Below are 23,810 nucleotides of genomic sequence, written 5' to 3'. Positions count from 1 at the left end.
TGGTTGAGCCAATAATGCTTTAACCTTTAATGTCCTCAGGGTCCATTGGTTGAGCCAATAATGCTTTAACCTTTAATGTCCTATTAGATTTTCATGGTACACCACCAGCCGGGTCACAAAAAGTATGAGCATTAAAATAATGATCATTGCATCTCAATTTATACATATTTACTTATTTGTTTAAGCAAAAGCAGCAAAGAAAACGGAAATTTACTCTGCCTCGGTAAAAGTTCCCATGGCACTCCAGATGATCTCTCAGAGCACACCATTACAGAATGCGGTAAGAAAGTCAGATTACCTAGCAAAATTCCACACAAGCTGGAGGAGAACATAAAAGCTGCACACAGTACGCTCAGAGCCCGGTCCACAACCCCCAGAACAGTTTTTTTTCTCCCTAGAAAGTGCATATCGGAGGCTTTTTGAATTTTGAGGGATTTAGAAAAAAACACACGGCCAAGATAGCTGCTGAAAACTGGTGGCCTGCTCCATCATTTAAAATGCCCATTAGGTTATTTAACTGATAGATCAAGCCAAACACACATGCAATTAAAAGTTTATGAATATTGTAATTGATCAAAACAGATAACAGCCATTAGTTTTGTTGTTTTTTTCTGGGGGGGGAGGGGGCGATCAGTAATGTGTCTGTCTCAAAAGCTGCATAAGGTTTTTCATACGTTCGGAACGCCATCGAGGTGACTGATGCAGAGGAAGCTCAAAGAAAGAGAAAGTGAAGCTGCGAGAGAAGCTGAGGTTGGTAATGGGACGCATTGGAGGGAGACGTGTTGGACGAGATGTCACTGACTGGGTCCACATCTTCTGTTGTGTGATTGATTCTTTGCATCCTTCATCTAAAGAGAATAATAGAGCAATGTGAATAGGTTTACATACACACTATAGTCAAGCTACTACCACAATACTACTGTATTTTGAATTATCATGAGTAATTTCTTAAAGAAAAAAAAGATGGCTACACCTTAAAAAAAGAATCCGTCTTCCTCAGAATCTTACCGCTCGAGCTGAAACTTAAAGTTAACTCCTCATTGTGATTGCCAAGATGAGGGGTCGATGGAGGCGTTTTTGGAGAAGGGGCCACATGAATAGATGAAAAAGAGGAGTCGGAGAGAAGGAGGGCTCGCCAGGGTGTCACTGTGGAATCAGAGAGGAGAGGAAGTTGTCCGCCATGATCAGAAGGTCTCTCCTGATGGCTGCGCTTTCTGCGTTTCATACGCTGGGGAGTCCGTGACGGGAGATGAGGCTTGACTGTAAAACGTAAATAGAAATGAGTCTGACATAGGCAATTCCAAATGAAACTGAAAGATTTTCTCATAAACATTCCAGTGTAGCTTTAACAATTGGGAACATACATGTAGCTCACCAGTTTTATTTCCAGAAGAACCAATGAGAGGAAGGCGTTCACGTGGCATCGCCAAGATGGACTGCAACTGACAGAACATTAACAATGCAAGCTTTTATAGGTCAATGTGAAAAAAAAAGACATGAAAGAAAGGGTAAAGACAAGTTTGAAAGGGTGAAAATAGGTTTGGCATAAAAGCCATCCGTGAGAAAATTTGCTGATAGATGTTCTTAGTCCCTTCATTTTAACATAAAAAACATAACTTATTTTAACATAAAAAACATAACTTATCTTTTCTATTCATCTAATTTTCCTCTTATTCTTTTTAACATAAAAAACAACTTATTTTTTCTATTAGAGAATAAAGTTGCCATTTGCAAAAGCGTCCTTTTCCTTTGTGTGCAAAGAATGCTATGGAATTGGAAAAGCTCTAAGAAAATGTGGGTTACCACTGCTTTAAAGGATTTAAACAGGGCTTTTGTTTCTTGTTTCCTTTGATGAATTTACTGCGACAGCCATGAAGTCATATTAATAACTGCCATCAATTACACATTGTGGAAACACAAGCCATGCAAATGGGAGTGCAGCCAAATTACACGTACTGAAAATATGACCACTGTAGAAATACAGCTAATTACAGTTACTCATTGGTACTTCAGGTTACTTACTTGAAAAGCTGTTGACTATTAGGTCAATTGGACCCTTTGAGTTACATCATCACAAGAGGGGACTTCAATTTGAAGAGACAAGAAATAACCGTGCCCAGTCAAGTGGCAAAGAGTTCAAGACACATCAAGGAAAGCGATTGGTAGAAATGAAATGCGCAGCAGTGGTTCTACCTTCGTTGTTTGTTAAATGAAACAAGTTAGTCTTCGAATGCAGCTCTTTTATCTGTGGATAGAGATGATTAAAAATGAATCTACAAAATGCAGTGATGCTCAGGGCAGCTTCTCATGTTTCCATAATCCCCCAGCTCGCCTCACCTTCACAGTGCCAGCACAAGAGCAATACTTTCACTCACCTGGAGTTCCTTTCTTGTAAGCAATACAATAAAACTTGCACTGATGCTGACCTCTTTGCTTCTGTCTCTCCTTGGTATTTTGAGAGACATATCTTTTTTCACTTTCCTTCCCGCTCCTCCTCTTTTCTCTCTGCGATGACAAGTTGTGACATGGGTGCTAGACAAAAGGGCAACATGAGACGAAGTTAATACATTAAAATATTAATGCTGCATTCAGTCAAACAAAAAAATTAATGGACTACCACTCTCCATGCAACACATACATTCACATCACAAAACTTTGGAGGTATAAGGATTTGGGGTAAATATTCAGAATGAACCTAAAATGCACTAGAACCATTTGCTGAACTTAATTTGACCTTCTCGAAACTTGTGAACTCATGTCCAGCTGTTCAGTGGTTCAATACTTTTCGCACAACTTGATCGGTTGGATTTTATTTCCATTGCCGTCGTGACCTGCAGTTCTATGCCTTTCTGTGACTCTTCCAATCTCTTTAATGATAGTCTATGACAGTCTAAGACAGGAATGGGCAAATGTCAACCACATGCAGGCCCCTGGATTAATTATTTACCCATCCCATATAATAGATGTGTACTCAAAAAATCAATACGGCAATATATCGTTGCAGGCCTCTTTACAATGTCGTATGGATACGAAGCCGTCAGAATCTAAATTGCTCATTCATTCATAAAGTTTCCCAGCACATCTCTGAAACCTTCTTGTTGCGGAGTGCAGACAAATTTTGACCAGGCATGGCGTAAACTGGACGGACTACTAACAGTAAAAAACAAAAGAATTATTACCATCCAGCTGAATAAAAATTTATTAAATATATAAATGTATTATGGAAAATATCAGGACACATAATAATAATCATAACATACAATCAATGCTTTTAATGATTGCGGCATGTGCAATCAAAAACAACCACTTCTTGGTGGCCTTATGTTAATTTTTCCGTGTAAAGCTACTGTGCACTCTTGTCCTTCTCGCTTCTCCTCCTTTCATGCAGCTGTACATCTTTATAAGCGTCTTTGTTTTGAATTTGCAGAAGCTGGAAGCCTTGACCACAGACCAACACCCATCCTGTAATTTCTGCCCCTTTCCTTTCGTCACAAGATCTCAAAGCAATTCCTGTGATTGTCTCATCTCCATGTTGGTTGTTAGTATGTATTTTCTTGCCAAACTCTGTTTCTGCATCCTTCTTCATAATTGAGTCGTCTATCTTATCCCATGACCCACCATCTTCCTGGTCCTCATAACCCAGACCCTCTGCGTTACCTTTTGTTCGTTCTAAATGCGTCTGACCTTCTGTCCTTCCACAAACCTCATCAGCCTCAGATTCGGCCGTCCTCTTTCCATTTTCCGCCGCCACCATCACCTGGTCTTCCCACACTGCAAGTCCTGCAGCATCAGCAACATGGGAGCACAGCACCATTTTGTGGTTGATGGAAGTACTGCAGAGCTCCCACAGGCAGACTCTCTGATCGCAAGAGGTGCTGACTATCAGGCCTGGTCTAAGCAGCTTCAGGGCAGTTAGAGGGGCTGCATGGGCCAAAGGGATACTCAATTGGGAGAGAAGATGTAGACCAAGATGGGTTTGTGGCTGGTCCTGTGTAAAGCCCACAGTCGTGCCATGATTGTACAGGTAGTCCACGCTAATGGTGGACATCATCAGCATCCCGTCATCTCCGCCGCTCGCAATGGTTAACAGGCAGCCGCCATCTTGGTGCCCTTGTGTCTGGACCCAAACAGCCAGTGAGTTAACGCCACTCTGGTGGGCGGTTAAGGTGAGGCAGGGGATTAACGGAGCTGGAGCACCACTCAGCGAGCTGTAGGTTTCTTGGGTCAGATCCCACACTGCAATCTTGCCATCAGTCGCAGCACTGAATAGCAATATGTACCTGCAGAAAATTACAAACATTTGTCACAACAGTCTGTAATGAATAAAAGTACCCATTTCATTAATGCTCAGACCAATACACTATATGGTTTGTGTGTGTGTGTGTGTGTGTGTGTGTGTGTGTGTGTGTGTAACCTCTTAAAACATTGGAAAAAACAGCAATTCTATTTAAAAAATAAGGACATTTCTAAGTGACACCAAAGTTTTGAACTGTAGTGTATATTTAGAGATGTGAAACATGAAAATTGTGGATGTAGTATTTGTGTCAATAGTTTTGATTTACATTTACATTTTTTACAGCACGAGTTATATTAATCCAAAAACAGTCAGGTGTGAAAGACAGAAACAATATTTTACAGCATGAGTTATATTAATGTAAAAACAGTCAGGTGTGAAAGACAGAAACAATGTGCTACCTGTTGCCTTTTCCATCCTGTAAGCTGCAGGTAGCAACGCTGAGCACACACCGCTGGTGGTAAAACCTCTCCCGCAACAAATCAATTTGGCGTTTCACTTCACTAACGGAGAACAATCTAAAAAAAAGAGCAATGGCATTGAGGAACTAACAGTGATTCAAAACAAATAGGACTTTAACGAAACAATACAGTGAGCAGGGTTGAAACGACAGCAATATTGATGGTTAAAAGGCTACTAATCTATGATCAACTCGCTAAAAAGTGCATCCAGATCAGAAGAATGCACATTAAAAAACTTAAAAGTATTTCTGTTAAAAGAAATGTAATTGTCCTTATGTGTAATCGAAATCAGATCCTTGGTGGAGCTTTTGAGCCTGCATACAAATACCAAAATCTGTTCAGAGTGATTTTTTTAAAAACAATTTTTATTCAATGTTTTACCAGGTAAGCCAATTGAGAACACTTTCTCATTTACAATGGTGACCTGGGAAGGCTGATACAGATGTTTTTACTTTTGATATTGCTAGCCATGGGTTTTTCCACAAATTTGCACACAAAAACACACGCACATATACACACACATACACAATTGGGTTGATATTCATGTTAAACACGAAATAGTCTCGGTGACCCTAAACTTTTAAACAGTAGTGTATCTCTGTACACACCGTAACGCTACGCTTTAAAGGTCACTGTATTTATGGTTAATTTTATAAGTGCAAGATGCACTTTAATAATGATGTCGTTTGAAAATAAGTAATATCTTGGATAAATAATGTTCAATAGTCTTGACAATTATTTGCTCTTGACAAGGACATAGGTACCCGATTTAAGATGCTTTACCATATCAACAGCATAAAAAACATTGCAATATAATAATTTATCATGATAGTCTCTGTGAAACTGTATCATTCTAAAAAATGTGACAGGCCTAGGTTAGTGACAGACGCCCATCAGAAAGGCCTGGTGAAGATTCAATACAAGGACATTTCGAAGTGACCCCAAACTTTTGACCAGTAGTGTAATTGAGAAGCACTGATCAGAGCTCTGGTACAGTATTTTTTGCAACATTACTAACCTGACTGCACCGTCACTGCAGGCAAGAGCCACAAGAACAGCATCTGACTTGTGGTCAACCACCGCCATGGACATATATCTGAAAACGCACAGCCATGATGTTACAGTAGCAGTTTTTATAGTAATTTATGCTCTTGTGACTTGCCTCGTTTCCGGGTCCATTTTCACCATCTTGTGTCTGTTCCTCTTCTTCTCCCAGTGTTCATCCAATCGGTGACTGGCCACCTGCACCACCTGGCAGAAGGGAGCCAGTCTCTGCTTGTTCCAGCCGAAGCACAGCCGGTAACACTGTAATTGAGCTCGCCCGCTGGCTGATATCAAAAGGGCAGAGAGGGTCTGGGCACGGGTAGGAAATCTCTGTCCGTCTTGATGAGGAAGCGCCACCATGGCGCGTACGCTCGAGATGTGGTCGGTTATAACGGAGAGGACTGTAACGCTACCAGAATTGGGGTGTATGGCCAAAACTGTTAAGCTTGTGTCTTCTCCACCGGTCACTATCACTTCCCACTGCTCCTCAACTTGAACCCCATCCGAGTTCAATCTTCCTGCTCTGTCTGCTGTACAGTCTTTCTGAACCCAAATGCTCCCCAACCGGCAAACACACCCGATCCCCCTCCCGTGTATGCCCTCCCTCAGGCTCCATCCCTCATTCCACGCTGCCCTGCCCGACCAGCTTGATGAGCCTACGGGGGGCTCGGAAGCCAGGACGGACCCCTGCTTGATGAAAACCAGAGCCCCGTATCCAGACCAAACTCCACTGTGGATCGGCCAGAAACTCCAAGAGCGATGGCCACCGCCACAAGGCACCGTTAAGAGTCTCTCCTGCTTTACCGGATCCCAAACTACAAACTGGGTGGCATGAAAGCCAAAAATGACAAAGCGGGCTTCTGTTCCCTTGTTCTCTAGCTTTAACCCTTCTTCTTGGTCCTCCTCGATCACATTTAGCCTTTCAAATTCATTTAGAAGTCCATTCTCCGCAGAGTTGTGAGGTGCCATGATCAAAGCCCTTACCAGCCACTCCATACCTTTGCAAGCCCGCTGGACTCTTAGAACCTTCAGCTGAAGGACCTTACCACTTCCCTCATCTTGTTCTTTGTGTGTGTAATGTACTCTGGAAATCCGCACACAGCCATCCCTCCCAGTACTGTAGAGAAGTCCCTGATATTCACAGACTGATGTGACACCCTGTTTTCCATGGACACCAAACAAGCAGCTTAGTGGAGACAACGGCTGGCCTTCGTGTTCCTCTGGCCTCTCTGTCTCTTTCAGTGTTCCATCCCTTTCATGACTTCTTTGAGTAGTCTCTTTCTCACACACCTGCTCCAGGTCTTCCTGAAACAAAAGCAGGGACCCCCTTCTGTCTCCGCACAACCACAGAGCCCGTTTTGACTTGTAATGGAGGCGCACTGCAGCCGTCAGCCAACGTTTGGCACAAGCAGGCAGGACAAATGCAGGGCAGCATTTTACCCAGAGAGAGGGAGTACTCGTTTCATTGAAGTTCACACCAATACACCAGCGATGGACTCGTCCTTCAGCACCTGACGCTAGCAAATACACATTTGGATCACATTGCTGCCAAGTAAGACTGTGAATCTTTCCTGATCCAGCTTGGAGGACAATGCTATTGTAAGGATGAGAGATGAGAAAGACCTCTAATACTCCGCTCAGGCTCCCAACAGCACATAAATTAGCTCTGCTTGTTGAGTCTTTCACTCTAAAGGCCACAGTTTCCATTACACAGTAGGACTGAAACTCAGGAGAACCTTGCCATAACAACTCCCAGGAGCTGTCACCGTACTGGTAAACAAATCCTTGGTCAGTACAAACCACAATCCTACACTGGTTCCAATTTTCAGAGTGAGCTTCGCCTTCTGTGACACAAACTACTTTAGGCATGCCTTGACCAGAAAACTCCAAGTCTGTTATTGTCTTTGCCGCAGTGTCTTCCTCTTCATTGTCTTCAACCTTCCACAATCTCACCCCTCCGTCCGCTCCCCCAGTTGCCACCCATCTGCCTGTGTCATCCCTTCCCGCACCGACCGCCAGCGCTCGAATACCACCTGCTCGATGTCCCTTCAAAGTGCGAAGCACTGTCCCAACTCCAGCCCAGTCCCAAATTAAGCATGCTCCATCTTCCCCAGCGCTAAACACTCTGCTTGGGGAGAGGAACACTGAGAAGACCCTTGCTTGGTGTCCAAAAAGCACCCTTAAGCACGTTGGTTTCAAGTCCCCACAGTTCCCTCCAGAGCCCCCTAAAGCACCAACAGCCCACACCCTGACACTGCGGTCATCGGAAGCTGATGCCAGCAATCCTTTCTCCAGGAGGTAAGAGATGCTGAAGATAACACCGGTGTGTCCCAGCAAACGTCTTTCCACCGGAGCTTTTTTATTACTCTCTCCTCCTCCAGGCTTCCAAAGAACCAGCTGGTTGAAAACGGTCCCTCCTATCAGAACAGTATCTGCCCAAGATTTATGCACCACAAGGAGGGCAGAGTACAGCAGACACCCTTCCAGACACGAGCGTTGAGCTAAGGCATTCCCTGAGCTGATGTCCAGGAGAAGGGCACCGTTATGGGCAACAGCCACACACAGGAGAGACTTCTCATCTTCACATAGCCAGCGGATATCAAGAGCCCAGTCCTGGAGCTCTACAAGGGGGGTCAGTATCTCCAAGTGCACAGGCTCCACAGCTGAGACATCCAAATGTAGTTTCACAAGCCGGACTGTCTTTCCACCAAACACAGCTAGATCATAGGAGTTGGGTTGAAGTGTAGCGCTCAGGTCTAGGGAGTGAGGAGAGGGCGATCGTGGTCATCAGATGTAATGAATGCAAAGCATAAAAGTTGAGCTTACCTTTAGTTTCTCTGCAACTTTCCGTGAATGAATTCTGCTGTGAAGCAGTTGACAAGACTCTTGGTCTTATCCCGTGGATGCGGTGCTGTTGAAGCACCGTCGCTGAGGTACATGCTTTAGGTTCAGGCAGTAGATTGTACACCGTCAACACTGGACCCTCACCTGACAACAATGAAATTAGAACTGCATTTGCACTACAAAAACATTTTTTTTTAAATGCTGGAGTTTCACAATACATTAGGGACAAAAGTTTTCAGGAGGAAAATAATAATTTGTGCAGTGGAAGGAATGCCTACCTGTGAGTAGAAACGTGTCCTGAAAGAATTCCAGAGCTGTGACCGGGACCACTAACGCTGCTGTCTCCATCTTCAAGTGATCTTGAATGGAGCATTTTGAAGACGCTGACATCTTGCTTAAGCATGAGTTAATTTATGTGAGACTGCAAAAAGTAACGTTTACGGTTTGCATTTTGCCCATAAGGTATCTTGAGAATAGACAGGAGACGTTTCAAAATATTTCTATTTTCAAGTTTCCAATAAGGTCCGGCGTGATCGTTTTCCGTCTTCCGTGTTGTGCCGCGTTATGACCAATCAGACCTCTCACAGGGGTTCTTGGTTGCTGACTGGTTGGAAATACTAAAGATGAATTTCTATTGGACACAATGAGTCACGTGTAAAAGGTCGACTGCGTTGTGAGGCTTTTAAGGATGTTTGGTTAAAACAGAAGAGTCGTTATAATCCCTATGCGGCACGTTTTTACAAAAAACACTTTTACCCCCATTCTTTGTGGATTTCATATTTGATTTGAAAACTGGATTAGTAAAGCCATAGTTTCATAAACAACAACAGTAGATGCCACTCCGATGTGACTTTCAATGAATTAAATGAGTGGGTCATGAGTAGGTCGACACTGAATAATGTTTAAATGGGCGAGTATTGCTGCATTGATTATGCAAGGGTAAATAAAACTCTACAAATATTAAATGGCGCAGTGAAGCAGTAATGAGAAATTGCCCCTTTCCGAGTGAACTTAAATGCGCCGTTAGAAGCTGAAGCTCCGTGGAATAGCGTTCCAGCTAACTTCTCCTTCGACCATGCCTGGGAAGTGCAAATTTCAGGAGTCCTGGCTTTCCAAGGAGGCTTACAAAGACTGGCTTGTTAAGGACACCCATGACATTCACTTCGCTCGATGTCGGGCCTGTTGTAAATCCATTAAACTTCAGACCATGGGCGAGGCTGCTCTCACCAGCCACGCAGGGGGAGCTGGACACAAAGCGGCGGTGCGCAAGCTTGTGGAAGGTAGATAAGCTTCACATGTCAAAGTAGGAAACAGACGGGAGGAAACAATCCTGTGCAATAATAATTACGTGCATTCTCGGCGTGTCATTATGCTGCTTACTGCCACACAATCACGACACTACGCGTAGTTGTTATTCTACGATGAAACTGCTAAATTAAGGTTTACACGGCATTATGAGTATATTATAATTAGTATATTTTTCATCTCAGATATGATGCGTTAATGCCAAGCTATGCTGTCAATGAACAGTACTAGTCAGTGGTAATTAATAGGTCACTACCAGTGAGCATTTAGTAAGCCAACACGTGCAATTTAACTGTCTCTGGCACGCCCCTAACGCCCCCAATACCCTCAATATTCAAGAATTTGTTAAGTCTTAGCTACACAGGCTTTACTATAAACACTAGTCACAGTTCTCTTCTTTTATACACATTCTGTAATCTCCTAAGATGCCACAAGATGGCACCAAAGTTCTGGTGAAAAGGAAAGTAGTAATTGATGTCAAAGAAGTGATACATTCCGACCAAAGACTAATATTTTCGTATTCCTAGAGAGAGTCTTCCTCGCATGTGCATGCACACTTCAGGTGAAGTTAATTGAAAATCAAATAATTTGTAAGACATTTGTTTTTAGGGGTATTGTTATAAGATTTGTTTGAAATTATATTAAAGTGTGTTGGGGTGATAGTATGTATTGTAATTATCAAAACAGGCAATTGTAAATACTTTCAGAAGCAACATTTTTTGCGTGTTTTTGCGATTTGTGTCAGGACTCGTGCCTAACTTAATGAGAAAAAGCGCTTGGAGCAATCAAGTAAGTGCTGTTTATCAAAAACATTAACATTTGCAGCTCTGCTTACTTTGGCAAAGCCACCCATGTTCCCACCCAAAATGAGTGCCCATGCAATTTCTGTTACATCACCATGCGTTGATACAGCATTTTTCTACAGGTCACCAAATTTCAATCATCGAATATTGTCTCAATGTGGCGCAAGATATTAAGATGCTTTATATTAATACTGTATTTTACAGTATTTGTAAAATTATAATATAATTATATATAATAGTAATATAATAGTATAAGAGTAAACAATCTTATTTCTTGTAGGGCGTGTTGTACATGCTCTGCCCACTGGTTTCCACAAACACAATTACTTGTGCTCCTTCTCTCTTGTTCTGTCAAACAGGCAACTTGAGGATGATAAATGCTGCAGGGCAGATGAACGGCAGCTTGAATCGGGTAACTACCTTAAAACAATTGTTCTAACCAAAACTGTAGATGAAGTATTCTTTCACCTCAGTGTGATGCACAGACTGAAGACAGCAAGGACCACGTGGCTATCTGCCTGCAACGTCACGACCTGGATAGACTACCAGGGAACGACTGGTCAGATCCGCAACACAGCCCCGTGTCAAACTCCAGTCTCCACAATACTGAGCTGCAGGATGCATCCTTCCCTGCTGCCTACTTTACAGCAGCAGGTAGATACAGTCACTTTGACACCAAATCAAATATTACAGTACATCGGGGGAGAGAGAAGAGCAACAGCTACTGAGTGCAAAGTGGTGAATGTTTGAATTTATGGTGGTGCCTTGACTTACAAATGACCCAACTGTTTATCAAGCGATGAAATGTTGCTGGACTTCTTTTTAAACTTTGAATTGTAAACAAAAATCAAGATGGTAGCCGCAAAAGATGTGATTTGTATTATGATTGTGATCACTGAACAAATTAAACTCTCAAGTCAAGGCACCATTTTAAAAAAAGAAAAAATTACTTGACTTAGAACTTGTTTGAAATTTAGTGAAGACGTGACTTGGCTTGCTTGCTTGATTGTTGCCACATTAACTGGGGACATGCATGAAAATTAAGACTTGACACTTAATGTGATTTATCACCCCGCTGTACAGTTAATAAAGACTTTGATGGTGACATATTGATCCCAATTCATTCACTTCACATTGTTCCTTAACTTGAGGGAAATCTCTTGTCTGTATGCTGAATACTTGCCCCCTCCCCCAGGGACCTCCGGCTTTGTCACTCAGCGTCTCGTCCCACCGGCAGTCGGCCGGACACAGGAAGCGGCGGATCACCAGCAGAGGGCAGAAGTCCTGGAGCAACAGCAGCACATGAAGCTGCTAGAGTGGGAGAACAGGATGAAAGTGCTGGCGTGGGAGCAGGAGCTGGTGAGGGAGAAGACACGAGCAGCTCGCCAGAAGGTGAAAGCCTTCAGGATGAAGAAGAACTACTACAAGGCCAAACTAAAGAGGATGGGAGAGGTCGTGCCGCCATCCTCCCCCGACACCAGCGACGAAGAGAGAGGCCCCGATCCCACGGGATGAGCCGAGTTTTTACTTTTAGCCATTTAAGCGCTTGTCCCACATGCCCTCAAAGTATTTTAATGTATGGTTTTGTACCTGAATGCTGAGACTGTTCTTCGCCTCATCAGTCTATCCTGCACAAGGGGAACATTTGCTTGAGTAGAGCAAGCTACGATATCAGGCCCACTTTTTTTTATTATTATTATTATTTACATCTTAAGTGAGCTACACCAGAAAGTTGCCAAGTCTGAACTAAACAATGATTTCAAAACATGTCAAAACTGCACTAAAGCAATGTGATTGAAAATGAGCAAACCTCAGATAAAGTAAATTATGAGTAAAATTCAGCCATACATTCTACATTTTTTCCCTACCCTTATTAGGAGCCCAGCCCAGCTTTGAGCAAACTGAAGGGTATTCCCTTGATTGGTAGCCAATCAATAGCAACGCACACAGAGATGAACAACCATTAACCACCGTTGGACCAATTTAGCATCTTGAATTAAAATGCATTTTGATGGAATTTCGAGGACACAGAAAACCACATCAGCAAGAAAAGAACATACAATCTCCACAGAAGAAACCCAAAGCCAAGATTTGAAACCCGAACCACAGTACTGTGAGGCAGATATGCTTACCATATAATAACTTGGGTCAAATTGTGGCAATCTTGACGATGGCACCCAAGTAGTCTTCAAACAATATCAACATAGTTTCCTGGATTCAGTGGACCTTTACATTGGAATCTGCTCCTGATGTTCAATTCAGTATTAGAACCTAAATGTAGTGGATAAAATTGCAATGTGTATGGCAGTTAAGTATGTTTAATTGTTTCTTGAAGTACTCTATTGCCTGTGGTGACACTTTGATCCTGGAACAGATTATTTCTATTACGTACTAATATTTCCTTTCGGAAATATTACACAGAATTCTAAGACAAGGACCTGTTGTCTCAACAATCAATCTGTGGCACAACCCAACTCACGATATCATGCTAATGAGCTCGCTAATGCTATCTTGTTAATAAGCTTAGACAAAATAGTAATTAGCTAGTGTAATGAGATTTTGGTCATCCATTCTGCTTTTCCAAGGATCCAAATTGCTTGCACTAATGCAGTTGTTACCAAGTTAACCAAAATCACATTTCTAAGCTTTCTCTGATGTGTGAGTTACTCTCCTCAGATAGGACAGCCAGAAAAGCCACTGAACAGCTTTTCAAGTTTTGCATGGCATTATATGTTTTTGTCATGTGTGCCTCGCATCATATTTGCTTCTGCCAGCATTCTTATATGGACAATCTTGCCTCACATTGCGGTTTGTATGTGCATGTATAACTTTGAAATGTACCAATAACAACCAAAAAGACCCCAATGTAACGAATAAATCCACCTTACAGCAGAGGTGTCCAAACTCTTTCCTCCGAGGTCTGCATACAGAAAAATGTAAGGATGGAACTAATTATTTTTTTCAATACAACTTTTTAAACATGGTACAATTGTTAATGCAATGCCATTTTGAAAAATGGCTGTGTCAAGGTAAGATAAGGCAAACAGTTTAGGATTTTTTTTGTTAGTTTTGGATTGGCCCGCGACCCTGCAGCTCACAAGAATAGATCCAAATAGAACCATTTTTGTTTCTGAAACAAAAATTATCACCATAGCTTTATTCCCCAAATATATTTTATTATTTTAGAAAAGCTTTATTAAAAGTTATAGTGGCATTTCACTATTTATTTGGTATATTGCTCATATAGCCCACTTTTCCAACAGCCACATTTCTAACTATTGCTCACACACACATACCTTTTTTTTAATAGCATTGCAGGTCATGCCATATATATTTTTATTTATGCCACAAAAAAACGGGCAGGCCACAAATGGCCCGCATGCTATAGTTTGGACACCAGTGCCTTACGTGGTCAAATTGAGTTCATCTCTTATTGTAAATATTGAGAGGCCAATTCATTGATTTAAAGGAGTTCTAACATTAGCTCCAAACACTCCTTATTGCTGTCACACTTTTAGCCCTCATTATTAGATTCTAGACAGACTTTTTGTTTTCATTTAGTGAATAGTAATCATATAATGCACCCACACAGATCAGGTATCCCCCCGCCCCACACACACACAAAAACCTGTGTAGATTTTTTTTTTTTTTTTTAATGTTCAACATTTCTGTTGTATCCATGGTAACAGAAACTGTGATGGTTTCATGCCGCAATCTGCTTGCTGAGTGCAAGGAATGTGGCATCCCATTGTAAACACAAATGCATCACAGACATTGCCGTTCATTACTGCCTCATTCGTGTGTCTTTCTGAGAAATTCTGTTCTTGATTCAACCATATTGCCTCCTTGCTGTAATTGTGTATTCCTAAACATTGCATTAAAACAAAACAGATATAATTCAAAGTCAACCTTGGATCTGTATCAAATCAAGAGAGGAAGGGGTGGGCGGGGCGGAAATGATCACTTTCAACAATATTTACGTCCATGAAGAAGATGTTGGCATCATAGCCGCACAATGCAGTTTTCTAAAGAATTAATAATTTAACTAAAAGTTTGATTTGCATGGATGCAAATACCATTGAAGATTATCACCATGAGTGTTAAGTACAGTGGAAGGTTGCATAAAAACTTCCATCACGATACGTCACCCAACACTGTCAGACTCTAGCTTTGTGATTTTGCAGTCTGTGAAGTGTTTTGCTTTTTCGTACAATGCCACCACATTTTCGTATCAAAGGTAAAAACTATGATGATGATGATGTACACATTTGTGTCCTAGCTTCTCAGTACAATGTAGCTTTTTGAAGGGGAAAAGAAGTCATAATTTGTGAGGGTTGTGCTTCCTCCTGCAGGAGTGAGAACAGCAGCGGCTGTTATGATGAAACAGAGCTGCATCTCAAAAGCCCGTAGAGATACAACTGATATCTTCTCCTGTGCAAATGGTGCAGCCGCAGTGCAGAATTCACCGGGTAGGAGACTAAACCGGCCTTCAGACAGAAGTTCAAATTGCAGGAAAGTATTTTCCCTCACTTCATTAATACTCTTGGCAGCAAGCTGAACTACTCATACTGACAGGCCAAATCTAAGTCCACTTGTTTACACTAAATGTGGTCATTATCCTGTATGGCAGTTAGGAGTGATTTAATTTCAGTGCAGGTGTCCAGCAGATGGTGAAAGAAAGTGTGTTGGAATTGTGCCAATAATGCAATTCAGCATTTAAATGTCTCAAAATTAATCAAGAGCTCGTTTGAGTTTGTGCAGACTCAGTCCTTTCGTTCCTGTGTGGGACAGAAGAGCCCTCGGCTTCACCTGCTATCTGGCTAATCTAAGAATACGTTGTCACGTGTCACGGGAAGGCATGCTCCGTTAACATCATAGTTACATTATTTTTCATTTGAGTGTTTTATACGTATAGAACAGAAGTAGTTTCTAACAAATGTTTAGTGTAATTACTGCATTAGTCACATTCTGACAAATTCGAGTTACATCGCTGCCATGGAAAGTGAACACTGTTTACGACTTGTACAGTAGTTTGATTGTTATGACGACCTAAATTGGTGGCGACCCACAAATGTTTTTTTTTCCCCTGAAAATTTATTTCAAAAAAATAATAATAATTTAAAGATAATTTATTAATATTTAAATGGAAAATCACACAATGACAATAAATGCCCTTGTTGTCATTGCAATAATCTGTAATATTTGGGGGGGATAATTTAAAAATAATCTGCCATCCATCAATCAATAAGGCCAATGACATAATGTTGAATTAATTACACATATTTAAATTATTATTATTATAATTTGAATTTAATTCTACACATTTCAATATAATGCAGATTATAACTTAAAGTAATGAATTGATGTTTTTTATAATAAATCTTGTAACTGATTAATTGTAGTCATCCATGCATCTTCAATTTATCTTCTCATCATTAGTGTTGAGTGAATCCGATGCCTAAAAATAGCTTTGGGATCGTTTTCCCTTTGGCTTGAATGCATCTGTTCTGTCTCTTGAGGCAGGTTGAGTTGTTATGCAAAAACAGTAAATTATGAAAAACTGCTGTGGCTTAATGTAGCCACATTGAAGAGAGGCAGGCTGGTGTCAACCCTCACCCACTGAGGATGTGACGCCGCACGTACACGGACACGGCCGAGGCACGGAAGGTCGACAGACGACAAGGTCACATTCATTTAACAGCGGAACTTTGATCACAAAACATCACAATCTCATGACAACTTGTGACGGAGCTTTAATGGTCAGACCCTGAAACCTCACGTGGCACCCTCAACATTGTTTCCCACCCTACAATCATCTTGTTCCATTCAAATCTCTTCACTTATAATGATAACGGTCTATTTACACATCACCCACCGATGCTGATAGTTTCCCTCCAACTATGTCTTGCGGTTTCTCATCAGATATTATGCCATTTGCATTTACCACGCAAATTAGATGAGATATGTTTTTTTGTGAATTAAATACAGCTCACTCGCACAAACCTCACTCACACAGACATTACAAAAAAGAATACATCACAAGAGACAGCTTAGTCTCCAATGAAAAAGATACAAAATGTATAAAAATGTTATAGTATGTACAGTTTTTTCCCCGATTTTAGATGGATTCGGTCTACATCTGACTGCGATATTTTGTAAACAGTTTTTGTCCTCTGGACCATCAAAGTTGGCATCTTCTTATTTTCCCACACTAAGTCACCTGTGTCCAAAGCTGTATTTTAGTCCTCCAATGCATCGCTGGTTCACCTTGTTCTCGGAATGCGTCGAGGAATACTGAGGCTGCCATCAAGACTGTCCTTCGCTTCTGTTCGCTCTGAGATGAAAAGAAGATCAAATTAATTTCAGTTGAAAATCATTTTATTTGTAGATTTTCTTTTTGTACAAAATGAGACAAGGACATACATACAATTTGAACAGATAGCTTGATAATTGCCTTAAAAATGACCAATGAATGCTGTGATGCTGCCTTAAAGCAAATGAATAATCGATTCAATATACTAAAAAATACAGTTAAAACTTAAAACACCATTTTATGTATAGCGCATCCTCATTAATGGTAGACATAGAGAAACAAGAGGGTCACATCAGTACGCAATGTACAGTCTTCAAGGAGCCACGAAATGTGTGGAATGTGAGCAGTATGAGCTAAAGAACCACGATTATAGTGTGATTTTTCTGTTTGAATGAAACTCACATTTGGTGTACATTTTAATCAATGAATTTTGTCATTGCAATCATTTAAAAACGTGTGCAATCAAAATAAGACATCATTTTTATATGCTTGGTTAAAGGACAACATGTTGAGACAAATGAAGAGGACACTTACTCCGAGTCAGGGGAAACCTCTGGTATGCTGTGGGAGGTGGCAGACTGTGGCAGGGAAGGGGAGGGACCATTGGACCCGGGGTTGGAGGCAGCGTTTGGAGGTGTGAGGACAGAGGGGTTAAAGGATGCAAGGATAGAGGAGAGAATATCCAGGTGCTCGCTAGAAGGTTGTCTCCCCAGAGGGTTCACACCCGTCCCAGGTGTGGCCGTCTGACCGGGGTACCTACATGAAGAGTCCAGGCGTCCTCGACCGTGATCCGACGAGGAGAAGGGCTCTTGCTGGGGCTCCTCCGAGATGGGCGGAGGCGGGGAGGACGGCGGAGGTTGGTCGGGGTGCAAGGGCTGGCGGGGCGGCAGGGAGCGCAGCCACTCGCGACAGGGTTGAGCCTGCGCCGACACTCCATTGGCCTCTAGCTGCTCCTTCGATTTACTGCTCATCAGTGCACCTGCCAGGTGCTCTCGAGATGAAGCCTGTCGCCGAGTTTGTATGTTCAACTGGGATCTGGACCCGCTCAAGTTTCCCTCTATGCCACCGCCCATAGCGCCCCCATTTCCCCTCAAGTCCTCTCGCGAGGCGTGGATGGTACCGGAGTGATGGTTGTCCAGTCTGTCCCTAGAGGAGGTCAGGTTCTCCCTGGATGACGACATTCTCTGTTGATCCAGCCCCAACCCCGCCAGCGCTGCACCCTGGCCCAGTTCTCTCCTCCTGGGTAAGAGGTCCAGATTGTCCCTGGATCCCCGAGAGTCCAGCCGGTCCCTCGAGCCCCCGACTGTTTGCCTCCCGAGAGGATCCCTAGACAGCTGCCTCCGGGCCAGTGAGTCCAGATGCTCCCTGGATGAGTAGCGAGAACCTGGCTGCGAGAGGGAGCCTGAACCCCCTCCGGCACCAGCTGAGGCAGAGTACATGCGACCGTAAGAGGCCGCAGGAACACCTCGGTGGCCTAGGGTTGAGGTGCGGTACCAATTGAGCTCACTGGCACCCCGACCCACTGATGAAAGCCCCTGGAGGGCGGGGGGACAGCCCAGACGATTCTTGAGGATACCTATAAAGCATGAGAGCCATGAGGGCAGAATTGAAAAAGAAATAATGTTCGAAAACCAGAAAGAAACATGTAGCTTTTTTTTTTCTTATTTTCTAGCAAGGTGAACAATTTGTGAATCACTGCAATGGGTTTTAGAAATAAACCCTGCGGAACTCCCAAATTAAGCTCTCACTGTTAAAAGAAAATAGCCTTTTTACACACTGGCCACCAAGAACGGCATTTTTCCGGCACACTGTCCTGTGTGTTGGTGGCTAGATGACATTGATGCACAAGTTTGCCGGCTTCAGAGGCAGAAGGTTGCCAGTAGATACACATTTCAAATTTGCTTTGTCATGCTGACGTCACACATTTACAGAAAATTACTATAAATTGAGCCCTGCTCTGAATAGTGAAAAATTGTAACGGCAAAACGATGAAGCGCTGAGCAGAGACAAGGTTCCACCGAAAAAAATAAAAACCCAACTTAGTCAGTTTGTGAACCGCTAACTGCAAATACATAGGTGGAGTCTGTATTTCACTATTTTACTCCAGAGAGTATTACACGAACATAAAGTGATACTGTTAATTAACCGTGCTGTTTATTTTGGGAAGCTTTGTCATAAACCTGACATCGGGCTCGGGTCTTACGCGTGATTGAACTCACCCTTGCGGTGCCTGTGTGGCTGCGTGAGGCCGCTCTCGTCGCCGCTGGTGAGCGCTGCGTCAGCTTGGTTGTTGTTGGCTGCATCCTTACTGTCGTCTGCGCCGAGTGGGCGCTCGGAGCCCCACTTTTGCAGGGTGTGTTTATCGCATCCTTCCAAGGCGGGCCAATAGGACAGGAGGTCATTGCCATCCAGATCTGTCACACCCCACAAATGATCAGTCAGGGTCTGCTTACTTTATCGGTAAAATTTAAAAACAACAGATTTTACATGAATTAAATCTGTTTGTTCGTTCATTCATTGAGTCATTCATTTTAAGAGTACTAAAACATGAAATTTAAAGTGTCCATTAGGCAAAAACACAACTTATTCACTGTAGCATACACAATAAGAGGTTCAACCTTCTGTTAAGTCACCCTCAAGCACTTAAAATGTAAAAGAGGTGTACACAAACTCAAATATTGTAAGTCAATGAAAATGAAAAAAAAACACCATGATATGCACATATGATTGTAAAAAAAAAACCTGCAGTATGTTAATAAATCCATTTGTATCTTCAAATCATTTTTGTGAAAAAAAGCATACCACTTTTGAAACCTCAAAAACAACTCACCAGAGCGCTAAAATTAGTTTAAATGTGAATAATACATTGCGCTGATGACCATATACTTGACTAAATACTGTATATTATTCATGGGTTGTTTTTAAAATAAAGTTTAGGGCCATCGCTAGACAAACAATTGTGTCACATTTGACTACTTTAATGTTCTTTGTAACAGATGTGGTTGGTCTTAGTTATCCATATTCCTCCTGTGGTCTTCTAATGGTATCCATTTATCGACTCTGCCAAATCAATGGCAGCCTTAATGTTACGTCAAGACAGATGAGATAGCATCTTTTCAAAGAAAATGACCTTTCAGTAAAACATCCCCTCCCTCAATCATGTCACAGTCCTTCTCATTGATGAATTGATTGAAATTCTCCTGGATCACCGCTATCCTGGACATGCTTGTAGCTGACAGGTTTTGGTCAAGAGAAAACCCAGATGGCTTATTGGGCTTAACATTGATTTGTTTTTTTTAGATTCATAGATTGTTAGTCTCTTCTTCTATGCCCTTTTCTCATTCCTTACAGACAAACCTTTGGTAGAAAACATGTTCTGTAGGAAGAACACTTTAATAGACCGATTTTTAATTGCAAGAAATAGAAGCGTAAAATAAAAAGATCGGAAAATGGCAGTTACAGTACAGGTGTGTATTCGACAATATGCCCACCTTTGGTACTGTTGTTGGAAGGTTCTGTGAGCAGACGCTCGCCGTGATTGGAGCGCTTAAAACGACGTTGGATGCGCCCGCGTAGTCGGACATTGTCCTCGCTCTCGGATGACGGTATGGAGAGACTGCGCTCCTCCTCCATGGAGAGGTCGGAATCAGAGTCAGAATCCTCACCTTTTAGGAAGAGGAAGACAGAAAATAAATACAATTTTGTAGCAAAAACTAATGTCCAAACCTGGTGCATGAGTGTGTCTTTACTCCATAAATGAAATTTGTTGACCGATGCTAATTGTAATGCTTTGGGCTTGTTTACCTCCATCTCTGTGGAACATGGCGACATCCAAGTCCGTTGCCCCGGTTTGAACGATGTTTTGTTCCAGAGTTTGACGCGCTAAAAGATTCTCTCTGAAAGGCAAACCAGGAGAGGAGTTACTACACATTAGAGACACAAGTACTGCGTGTTTACTCATGCTGACTAATGGAGAGCATCCACATAAATACAGCATGTCAATTGCAAACAAGGAGACAAGCAGCGAGCTACAAAGAAAAAGCCACTCCCGGCAACATTAGAGTTGCTCTACATTCGGTACAGAAACTGTTTTATCCGATGTGTATTCCCTTTACCCCACTGACCCACAAAACAGACAAGAGGCTTTTAATGGCTGGGGTTTCAATATTCCCTCCCTCAGGCAACACTGCCTGATATCCAGTAGCACAAGGAAGCAGTACTAGTACCGCCTAAATGATTGATGTTTCATCTTTTTTTTAAATTTTATTTCTGTATGTATGCTGCATGATGTATTTGTGTGCTTTCATACCTGGCAGAGCTGACGGAGGAAATGGTGGATGCTCCCAGGGTGATGCGATGTAGACCACTCTGCTCCAGCAGGGAAGCATTGTGATAGGGATTCTGTGTCTGAGACAAAAAACTTACGTTTAATGAACATAAAAGGGTTTGTTAGTCTACAGTTGATGTTAACAAGCCTAGGAGGAAGGAGGAAGTGACAAAATTTAGACGTACTGAAGCTATAACAGCTTTCCTCACTCGATTTTCTACTAATTCTAAAATGTACCTGCAATTAGGATGTCATTTGGATGCAATTAAGACTCAAGACAAGGTTCTACAAGGTGTGAATTAATTGCAGGTGAAAACTGTTTAAACCTTCAAAGGTGCTTCTGTTTCAACAAATCCCTTCTCTGTTGTTACTAAAAGAGCTTTGACAGATGTAGTCAAAGTAGGACATGATGAAACTTGACATGACCTCAGCAATCTATGCAATAGGTTATTCATTCATACTTAATAAGCCAGCACCCTAGCAGATGATTTATAATGTACATATGCTGTTGGACAGAGCAGCGCTTCGAACATGGTCTATTTTGAGCATCCAATAATAGCTCACGAGAGCTACTGTATAGTCGTTGTAAATTTTACAGTGAGCGTTGCGACGGCGATGGAAGTTAAAGGTTGAACTACATTGTCACTAACACGCACATGCATGCACACACAATGCAGGGAAGGGCTGTATATTATTTTATCCGGGTCAGTACCGAATCCCGGAGGCAGAAGGAGAGCGAGAGAACAGGGGAGATGGAAGGGAGAATTGATGGAGTGGATTAGCACAGTAAAGTCAGTGCATCTGATGAGATTAGCCTACACAGATTTTATAATAGTAAATAACCTCATTGATGAGATTAGCCTATACAGGTTTTATAATAATAACCTCATTGGACACATCATTGGGTATAATTGCATCATCTAATGAAATCTAACAATTGAATCACATCAGAAACCCTGCCTATACCAAGATAATACGTATTCAGTTGTCCTAATTATTAGGTCATCGAAAAGTGGGTTACTGCTGTTATTTTTGTCAATGTGGTTGTCGTTCAAAATAGTGTTTGGACCGCTTTCTGAAGCTAAACCCAAATCATTAGGAACCTCTCCCACTATGATGCAGTGTAACTTACAGCATTCGATGTTGGTCTTGGCGTCTCTTCTCCAGGACTCTTCTTCCCTAAACAAGCCATTCTCCAAGCCTCCTTTACCTCGGAGTTGAGCGCAGTGAAGACCAACAACACTGACAGACCCTAGAAAAAACAACCAGTTCAAACAACGGGACCTGACATGGGAGCCCAGTACACTCATCATGCTGAATGATCATACCTGCACTAGACAGAGGACGTCAAAGATATAATAGAAAGCCAAGATACTGTTGTTAACAGCCATCAAACCACACAGCCAGGTAGAGGTGGCCACCATCAAAAGCAAGAACGCATTGCGGATGGTTGCACTGCAAAGGGAAATGGCTTGGATAGTAAATGCATGACAACAACAGATTTTATAGGTATTAAACTGAAATACAAACTTTCTACAAAAACAAAAAAAAAAAAGCTCATTTCATTAATTGACGGATTGATATAAATATGGTTCATGTATAAAATGGTCCTGTATAAAGTCGTCCTGAGAGTCACCACTGGAGTAGCCATGCTCAGAAACTAATAAAAGAATGTAAAGGTACATACATAGTTCAAGATGTTACTGTCTCTCTGTTGTCATGGTGCCATACTCACATGACAGGAAGTTTCTTGGTCTCCTTCTGAGACGTGTTACAAGACATCTTGGCGACAATCATGAAAATGCCTCCATTCATCTGGACAGAGGGACAGTGAGGCACATGTAGTCACATGTATGCAGCCAGAGAAGAAGAAACTACTGTGTTGAACATTGATCTTTTAAGAAGAATGTTTATTTGGGGGAAAAAAAAAACATGAGGAAAAAAAATGTGAAAAAGTTACCAGTATAACGATGGCAATTGGACCAGCAAAGCTCCAGATGAGCTTGTCGTAGATGGAGATCCAACAAAAGTCCGGGTTCCCATAACCTTCGGGATCCAAGCCCACAGCCAAACCTTCAATTCAGACACACACAAGTGGACAAGGTGAACTGTCATGTAGTTTAGACATCTGTAACACACATTTCTAACAGTCACTAAATTGCTTCAGCTGTCCAAAAACAATCAAATACATGCAAGAGCCATTTGAAACATTCTACATCATGTAATAATGTTTACTGCTATTACGTTTGAAGCGAACTCCACCACACGGAAAAAAAAACATTCGAGGAAATCGTTCGAATACGTTGGGCATTACTTTCCCATGAGCAGTGAACACAATTTGCCATTTCAATAAATTGTGCATGCATAAGTTATTAAATGAAGGTAATTAAATTAGTTCTGAAGAGGATGAGTGCTCGCG

At 42.0% G+C, this 23,810-nt stretch overlaps 4 protein-coding genes across 6 annotated transcripts in view; 1 reads left to right on the top strand and 3 right to left on the bottom strand.

Moving 5' to 3' along the window:
• Positions 1-153: 153 nt before the first annotated feature.
• On the bottom strand, positions 154-2,480 carry LOC148402649 (uncharacterized). Its single transcript, XM_088364469.1, has 5 exons — positions 2,427-2,480; positions 1,376-1,442; positions 1,228-1,260; positions 1,009-1,146; positions 154-848 (listed from the first exon to the last, which is right to left on the bottom strand). Exons 1-5 carry the CDS (start codon positions 2,463-2,465, stop codon positions 631-633), a joined length of 495 nt encoding a protein of 164 aa, XP_088220595.1. The 5' UTR covers positions 2,466-2,480; the 3' UTR covers positions 154-630.
• A 701-nt stretch (positions 2,481-3,181) lies between these two features.
• Positions 3,182-9,268, bottom strand: wdr6 (WD repeat domain 6). The gene is made up of 6 exons (XM_088364372.1): positions 8,922-9,268; positions 8,626-8,787; positions 5,918-8,555; positions 5,774-5,851; positions 4,696-4,812; positions 3,182-4,280 (listed from the first exon to the last, which is right to left on the bottom strand). Exons 1-6 carry the CDS (start codon positions 9,031-9,033, stop codon positions 3,344-3,346), a joined length of 4,044 nt encoding a protein of 1,347 aa, XP_088220498.1. The 5' UTR covers positions 9,034-9,268; the 3' UTR covers positions 3,182-3,343.
• Positions 9,269-9,535: 267 nt separating this feature from the next.
• On the top strand, positions 9,536-13,643 carry LOC148402647 (uncharacterized). 2 transcript variants are annotated; one of them, XM_088364457.1, is made up of 4 exons: positions 9,536-9,923; positions 11,111-11,163; positions 11,237-11,405; positions 11,947-13,643. In XM_088364457.1, exons 1-4 carry the CDS (start codon positions 9,719-9,721, stop codon positions 12,264-12,266), a joined length of 747 nt encoding a protein of 248 aa, XP_088220583.1. In that variant the 5' UTR covers positions 9,536-9,718; the 3' UTR covers positions 12,267-13,643. The 2 variants fall into 2 exon arrangements, with proteins under 2 accessions (XP_088220583.1, XP_088220574.1); XM_088364448.1 differs by having other exon boundaries at positions 9,556-9,923; positions 11,225-11,405.
• Positions 13,644-16,484: 2,841 nt separating this feature from the next.
• Positions 16,485-23,810, bottom strand: part of celsr3 (cadherin, EGF LAG seven-pass G-type receptor 3) — a 68,638-nt gene continuing 61,312 nt past the window's right edge. For both annotated transcript variants that reach the window (XM_088364352.1, XM_088364357.1), the window contains 10 exons: positions 23,352-23,464; positions 23,127-23,206; positions 22,720-22,846; positions 22,524-22,643; positions 21,374-21,471; positions 20,869-20,960; positions 20,556-20,729; positions 19,284-19,478; positions 17,599-18,640; positions 16,485-17,085 (listed from right to left, as the gene is read on the bottom strand). In XM_088364352.1, the coding sequence (XP_088220478.1) occupies positions 17,058-17,085; positions 17,599-18,640; positions 19,284-19,478; positions 20,556-20,729; positions 20,869-20,960; positions 21,374-21,471; positions 22,524-22,643; positions 22,720-22,846; positions 23,127-23,206; positions 23,352-23,464 (2,069 nt within the window). In that variant the 3' untranslated portion in view covers positions 16,485-17,057. The remainder of the gene's footprint in view (positions 17,086-17,598; positions 18,641-19,283; positions 19,479-20,555; positions 20,730-20,868; positions 20,961-21,373; positions 21,472-22,523; positions 22,644-22,719; positions 22,847-23,126; positions 23,207-23,351; positions 23,465-23,810) is intronic.

This window comes from Syngnathus floridae, chromosome 2 (assembly GCF_059516105.1).
Source record: "Syngnathus floridae isolate MCC-2025c chromosome 2, RoL_Sflo_1.0, whole genome shotgun sequence".
Taxonomy (NCBI): domain Eukaryota; kingdom Metazoa; phylum Chordata; class Actinopteri; order Syngnathiformes; family Syngnathidae; genus Syngnathus; species Syngnathus floridae.
The sequence above is the reverse complement of the archived record's forward strand: the minus strand, read 5'-3'. Positions and strand labels throughout refer to the sequence as shown.